At 37.5% G+C, this 7,491-nt stretch overlaps 2 protein-coding genes across 2 annotated transcripts in view; both read left to right on the top strand.

The window, feature by feature from the left end:
- LOC137281392 (cilia- and flagella-associated protein 300-like) overlaps positions 1 to 2,123 on the top strand; it is a 43,508-nt gene extending 41,385 nt beyond the window's left edge. The window contains exon 7 of the mRNA XM_067812589.1: positions 1,034 to 2,123. Coding sequence (XP_067668690.1) covers positions 1,034 to 1,162 — 129 coding nt within the window. The 3' untranslated portion in view covers positions 1,163 to 2,123. The remainder of the gene's footprint in view (positions 1 to 1,033) is intronic.
- LOC137280847 (probable inactive protein kinase DDB_G0270444) lies at positions 1,602 to 2,799 on the top strand. Its single transcript, XM_067812043.1, has 2 exons — positions 1,602 to 1,650; positions 1,997 to 2,799. Exons 1-2 carry the CDS (start codon positions 1,602 to 1,604, stop codon positions 2,797 to 2,799), a joined length of 852 nt encoding a protein of 283 aa, XP_067668144.1.
- The last annotated feature ends 4,692 nt before the right edge of the window (positions 2,800 to 7,491 follow it).

Here is a 7,491-nt window from a genome sequence, read left to right as displayed (position 1 = left end):
TCATGCCGGTCCCAATTTCCAGTGCAGCATCATCGTCCCTTCATCTGAGTTCTTTGTTGTCCAACCTGTGAAGCTGTTGGTTAGAGTTTGTCTTCAGTAACCTACGCTTGTTGTACTCTTGTTGTACGCTTGTTGTATGCTTGTTAAAAGAGATGTTTATCAGGATCAGATGGTCATGTGGGTGACGTATGTGATCTGTTCTCTGTTACATTGATTGATGCCCAGTTCTGGTGAATAGGTCCTGAGCAACCCATGCTTGCAACAAAAAGCGACTATGCTTGTTGTAAGAGGCAACAAACAGGATGAGATGGTCAGACTCGCTGACTTGATTTACACGTCATCAGCTCCCAATTGCTGGCATATTGCTGAGTGCAACAAGAAATCAACCAGCTTGTGTGTACAATTCAATTGTCAGCTAGAGCAGTATTCCACCTACCAGTGTAAGAACAACCAGGAGCAGGATGTGCTGCATGCTGGAAACCACATGAGATTGAACCAGAGATCCTCTGGACAATATGATTAACAGCTGATTGATTCTTACTTATTCCAAGATCTTTCAGAAATTTAGGGATTGGGAAATAGTGTTTTAGTTGATTTCCATTGAGGTTTAGCATTTAACTGAGGCATTGATTCAGCCAGGCAGTGCCATTGCACTTTTCACGCTAAAAAAATGCAATGGTGCTCTTTTTCAGTGCTAGAGTGTATACATTGGTGCAATATGAAATATAATCCACAAATCTTCTATACGATGGTTACCATGAATGGCAAAAGTCTCAACTGCATTAGCACATATTATAGGAGTTAAGGTGCCAGTTGGCAACACTGACAAAAATTCTGGCCGAAACACTGGGGAACTTTATAAATATAGTTTCACTTCTACTTCCTTTCCTTTCTTTCCTGTAAATAATTTTTGTGATAACAGGAACTGCAATATCACCAAAAGTGTTACTAAGTAACAGTAAAGTTGGAATGCTGGAGACATGAGTCAGATCCATACTGTTATAAAGTCCTGTATGTTTGTTGTCTTCTTCAGGATGAGAAAGAGAACCTTTACTACCCAGGGGATACCCTCCATGAACAAACCTTTTCCTACCTGATTGTCGACCCTCTCAAGAGACATGTCACAGTTCTCTACCACAAGTTCGGCAGCAGCGTCTACTGAGAAACTGGACAAAGTATGACTGGACACAATACTACCTGAGTACTAAGCCATCCACAAAGCCTGGCCACTGTGTTGAAACAGGTTATTCTTTGAAGTAAAGATGACTTTTCACCCTTGAAACAAACCTTCTTACCCAGGTGTGTTGCAAGACCTGGCGAGAGGATCGAATGATCACACTCACGCACTTTGTTGATTCAGTGTGGTACCTCATTGCAGATGTCTGTCATTTTATTTGAATTTTGTCTAGTGTGGCATTACACAACAAACAAACAAACCTTTTTGATGGAACAGAGCTTATATCATTCACCATACAGATCAGACAAACACAGTATTGTGTTGACAACAGCATTATATATAAATGGCCCTGCAGAGTTCTACAACATTAAAGGATTTAAGGATTAAATGGACTCTTAGGCATTGAAGACACTGAGTAGCAGATATGTTTTTCCCTCATGAAGAATTACAAAAACCGTTTCTCTTTGCCACAGGTAGGTAGAGTAAGGATCTCATTAAGCTCAGGGTTAAGCTTGATATATTAGTTACATGTGATGCTCCTGGTTAGGACCAGCGTTCAGGAACACATGCTTGTTGTAAAAGGTGACTAACAGGATCAGGTGGTCAGACTCACTGACTTGTCTGACACATGTCATTATATCCAAATTGTCGATCATTTAATTGTCTGGTCTAGAATGGAATGTTTAGTCCACCACCATATAGCTCCTTCTGTCCGTCTCCTTTTTCGACAAGCTTGGGTTACTGAAGACCAATTCTAACCCGGATGTTCACAGGTGCTACAATGAAATGATAAAGTAAATGATAAAGTAAATGATAAAGTAAATGATGAAGTAAATGATGAAGTAAATGATAAAGTAAAGGATAAAGTAAATGATAAAGTAAATGATGAAGTAAATGATAAAGTAAATGATGAAGTAAAGGATAAAGTAAAGGATGAAGTAAATGATGAAGTAAATGATGAAGTAAAGGATGAAGTAAATGATAAAGTAAAGGATAAAGTAAATGATAAAGTAAAGGATGAAGTAAAGGATGAAGTAAAGGATAAAGTAAATGATAAAGTAAAGGATGAAGTAAAGGATGAAGTAAAGGATAAAGTAAATGATGAAGTAAATGATGAAGTAAATGATAAAGTAAATGATGAAGTAAATGATAAAGTAAATGATAAAGTAAATGATAAAGTAAATGATAAAGTAAAGGATAAAGTAAAGGATGAAGTAAAGGATAAAGTAAATGATGAAGTAAATGATGAAGTAAATGATAAAGTAAATGATGAAGTAAAGGATGAAGTAAAGGATGAAGTAAATGATGAAGTAAATGATAAAGTAAAGGATGAAGTAAATGATAAAGTAAATGATGAAGTAAAGGATGAAGTAAAGGATGAAGTAAAGGATGAAGTAAATGATGAAGTAAATGATAAAGTAAATGATAAAGTAAAGGATGAAGTAAAGGATAAAGTAAAGGATAAAGTAAAGGATGAAGTAAAGGATGAAGTAAAGGATGAAGTAAATGATGAAGTAAAGGATGAAGTAAAGGATGAAGTAAATGATGAAGTAAATGATAAAGTAAAGGATAAAGTAAAGGACAAAGTAAATGATAAAGTAAAGGATAAAGTAAATGCATAATGTATTTTAAGAAACATCAGACAAACATTAACAACAGCATGTCATTGAATTGCGAGTTGAATAGACACAAAGCTGTTATCCATACTTTATCATGAAACATAGCAATACAGTCCTGTATGTATCACAGGTGTCATACAGATTTGTTGATAAGAGGATGTGTGCTGAAGTTGTGTTTCATTACTTATACTCGGACCTCATTGTATCATGGTATTCATGGTATTCATGGTATTCATGGTATCGCAGCAAATCGGTAATGTTAACACTTTCAATGTCAATTATAAGAAATGTTAAATCTGAAATGTTTGTTTAACTTTATTCTGTGGATCCTGTGAATTTTCAGTGGGTCAGACAGACATCTGAAACTTACAGGACCCAATGTCCTGTTACTTTGAAACACCATCGTGAACACTGCTAATGTCAGTGGTTTGTTTACCTTTTTGAAACCAACAGCATGTATCGAATCTCCGTAATCATTATCCAGCAGAATGATTAACATTAAAATATGGAATCTGTCTGACCCCCATCTATGAAATACCTGCTATAATATTTACGTTTTATATATGACCCTTCCCACTCCATATGAACTAAGTCGTCTGCATATCCTTGTTGCCAAAAATATAGCGGATGTGATGTCATGAGTATTTTGTTTACCGCGATACGATGGAGTTCTTTCCTTCGGTAGATATTAACAAGCTCCATTCGTCTAATGGCTTTAGCTGAAATACTATCACAGTTAAAATAATAGTTTTTTCACAAATGTCTTGATCAAATGTCATGTTAATCGGATTTCTCAATAAAATAGGCCTCAGGACTTCAGAATTTTATTTCCGATTACGGATATGTCAAGTACCGCGATACAACGAGGTCGTAGGCTATTAGCCAAATAGTCCTTGCCACATGAATTGTACCTCCTTTCTTCGCTGCCATATGTTATTGATTGCGTGAAACATTGTAATGTCAGAATTAGAAACATCACTGAGTCTGTGTCATGATTGTGTGGCTGCAGAAGTTGTATGATCCCCAGGGAGTTGAGATTGATTACAAAATGTGCTGTTGAATTTGACATCTGGTGATCGAAGGAAAGGTAACCAGCGCCTTGAGCATATGTACTAGTTGTGTGGATATGTGCTCCGTATGAATGAATATCCGATTATGAATAAAGTAATTATACAATTTCATTTAGAAAGTGGTCACATGTTACAAATCTTATATTTGGGATTACACTTTCTTATTAAAGTACTGATGCTGGTATTTTTGTTGGGCTCAGGCCATTCGGAAATTGAACCCACACCCTCAGAGCCGGGCACCTAATCGCCAGCACACAGAGTCAGCCATCTAACCCACTCAGCCACTGTAGCATCTTCAAATGAACATAAACATCAGTAATTGCATCTATGAGATGGTGATGTCTTGAACACAGCAAGTGGCCATATATTTAACATTTGTTGACAACGTCTAACTAGACATGAAAAATCAGTCCATGTCCTCTTGAAACATGACAGACATTCTGAGGTTCAAATTTATTGCAGTGTTTATGTGTGCAGCAGTGCCGGTTTTATTATCATCCATAGTCTATTTTGCAGCAGACATGGTGATGAAATATAAATGACCTCTAAGTGTATTTGCACTGGATGATTTAAAGTACTTTGTGGTCTGTCAGACTACGAAGTGAAAAGCTTTATTTAGATCAAGTAAAGCATGCTACAGTGCACATGTGCTTGGAAAATACAACCTGACATTTGTGTTAATCTGTACTGAGTGCATATGAAAATAACATTTAAAATTCAATTTAAAATTTCTTTCAATTCAGTTCTTTATTGTATGAAAGGCCATAGGCCCATATACAGAAAGGGATACACCTTAACAATGGCATATATGATCAGCTTTCTAACTAATCAATTCTTTTCTTAACAGAAATGCAACGTAAATGAATAGGTCTACATTGTGTTGTTTTGCCTGCTTTGTGGGAATGTAAGGGAGACAATAGTTGAGCATTGATTTTTAAATAGAGACAGTTGTGGCAGATACTTGTTTCTTAGCTTTTCATGCACAGGACAACTAAACATAAAATGGAATTCGTCTTCAATAATGTAACAGAATGGACATTATCTTTGGATTTCTCTTTCTCCACAGACACATTTCTGCCACGGTTAATTAATAAATTGTTAAGGCTGAATCTAAAACGTATAAAGGCATTGCAAACAATTCTGTATAGCAAAGGTGAGCAAGATAACTCTCTAGCTCAAGCCATGACTTAAACTGATGATATGAATCATATCTAGAACTTTCATTAATAGTTGAATGCCTTCTTGCTTAAACACATCAATATTCCATATACAAAACTGTCTGATAAACATTTTCACATTGCCAATTGTCTGTGATAACCAAATACAACCAAAACCATGCAAATATGAGATGTGCAGTCAATCTTTCCAAGATAGTCAAGATGTAGAAGCATATTGAAGGTAAACAATGTTCTGGCATATTAATTATTTTGCAACAATATTCTAAACCGCGACAATAAGATGACAATGGGAGCGTCCTACATTCACCATAAATCAGCATTTGGTGTTGATAAATCAACATTTAGAAACATTTCAAAGGCAAGCAAATGAATTTTTTCTATGTTGTAATGCTCTTTAAAATCCCATATTTCAGATCCATACAGTAAAATTGGTTGTATCTGAGAGTCAAATAGTTTGAGGTAATTAGTCAGTGGAATAACACTGAGCAAAGGATCAGCAGAGTGAAGTTGTACAAGAGTTTTCTTTGTCTACCTCCTCACCTTTCTCCTCTTCACTCCAGCCATTGTTTAACACATTCTATGCCAAAGACATATTTTCCCTTCTTCATCACTGAAGTTGGGGCTTTATTGTGACAGCTGTAAGTGATGAGACACAGGCAGATTGGGCTGTGTTTCAGCCTTGATAACTGGTACACCTATGGTAGAGACTCGTGAAGGTCCCGGATAGAATAGGCCTTCAGCAACCCATGCTTGCCATAAAAGGCGACTATTCTTGCCATAAGAGGCGACTAACGGGATCAGGAGGTCAGGCTCACTGACTTGGTTGACGCATGTCATCGGTTCCCAATGGCGCAGATCGATGCTCATGTTGTTGATCACTGGATTGTCTGGTCCAGACTCGATTATTTACAGACCGCCACCATATAGCTGGAATATTGCTGAGTGTGGCATAAAACTAAACTCACTCACTCACTCACCTATGGTAGATCTGTCAAGATGATTGTGTTCTACAGTAGTTAGTGACAGCAGTAAGTGATGTGACACAGGCAGATTGGGCTGTGTTTCAGCTTTGATAACTGGTACACCTATGGTAGGTCAAGATTATATGCACATGGAGAGATTGTTTTCTTCAGTAGTTGGTGACAGCAGTAAGTGATGTGACACAGGCAGATTGGGCTGTGTTTCAGCTTTGATAACTGGTACACCTATGGTAGGTCAAGATTATATGCACATGGAGAGATTGTTTTCTACAGTAGTTGGTGACAGCAGTAAGTGATGTGACACAGGCAGATTGGGCTGTGTTTCAGCTTTGATAACTGGTACACCAATGGTAGGTCAAGATTATATGCACATGGAGAGATTGTTTTCTACTTGGTGACAGCAGTAAGTGATGTGACACAGGCAGATTGGGCAGTGTTTCAGCTTTGATAACTGGTACACCTGTGGTAGGTCAAGATTATATGCACATGGAGAGATTGTTTTCTTCAGTAGTTGGTGACAGCAGTAAGTGATGTGACACAGGCAGACTGGGCTGTGTTTCAGCTTTGATAACTGGTACACCAATGGTAGGTCAAGATTATATGCACATGGAGAGATTGTTTTCTACAGTAGTTGGTGACAGCAGTAAGTGATGTGACACAGGCAGATTGGGCTGTGTTTCAGCTTTGATAACTGGTACACCAATGGTAGGTCAAGATTATATGCACATGGAGAGATTGTTTTCTACAGTAGTTGGTGACAGCAGTAAGTGATGTGACACAGGCAGATTGGGCAGTGTTTCAGCTTTGATAACTGGTACACCAATGGTAGGTCAAGATTATATGCACATGGAGAGATTGTTTTCTACAGTAGTTGGTGACAGCAGTAAGTGATGTGACACAGGCAGATTTGCCCTTGTTTTAACTTTAATATATTTATGGGACCAGAGGGCAACTTGTTTCTCTAGGGCAGCTTTGGTTTCATACCAGCACTCACATAATGTCTTTTAGCAGCATTTAGATCCTAGTCAACTCACCTGGTTAGGGTCAAATCTGTTAACCGAGCCTAATGTGATGACGCATCATCGAAGTCTTCATTGAAGCAACATTCAACATGTATTGTTGAAGTGGATTTGTGTTTGGGCTAGGCAAACATACTAGCTTCAGATAATCAATTTGTGTAATATATTACTGATGACAGGTATGTCAACATGCTGTGTCAGTCCATGTTTAAAACCAACCAAGATTTGTTACTGTTTTGTTCTTTCATTCATGTGGATTATATTTCTGACTGAATATATTTTTACCATGATACAATGTATACGCATTTCTAGCCAGTCAAACAGATCCTGAAACAAATATGTCTAAGGTAACCTTTGCCAGGGTGGAATATGTGACAAGTCTAGAGTGCCAGTTTCAGGCAAATAAAGGAGATCCCTGGAACACTTTTCACTTCGTTTTGAGGATACA

Source organism: Haliotis asinina, chromosome 4, assembly GCF_037392515.1.
Source record: "Haliotis asinina isolate JCU_RB_2024 chromosome 4, JCU_Hal_asi_v2, whole genome shotgun sequence".
In the NCBI taxonomy this organism is placed as follows: Eukaryota; Metazoa; Mollusca; class Gastropoda; order Lepetellida; family Haliotidae; genus Haliotis; species Haliotis asinina.
This window is presented reverse-complemented; position numbering and strand designations above follow the sequence as displayed.

What these genes read in the sequence shown, in the direction of transcription:
- LOC137280847 (XM_067812043.1), top strand. Translation starts at nt 1,602, where the DNA reads ATGTTTTTCCCTCATGAAGAATTACAAAAACCGTTTCTCTTTGCCACA. An exon ending in ACCGTTTCTCTTTGCCACAG is followed by an intron (nt 1,651 to 1,996) that starts GTAGGTAGAGTA and finishes TAAATGATAAAG; the next exon opens with TAAATGATGAAGTAAATGAT.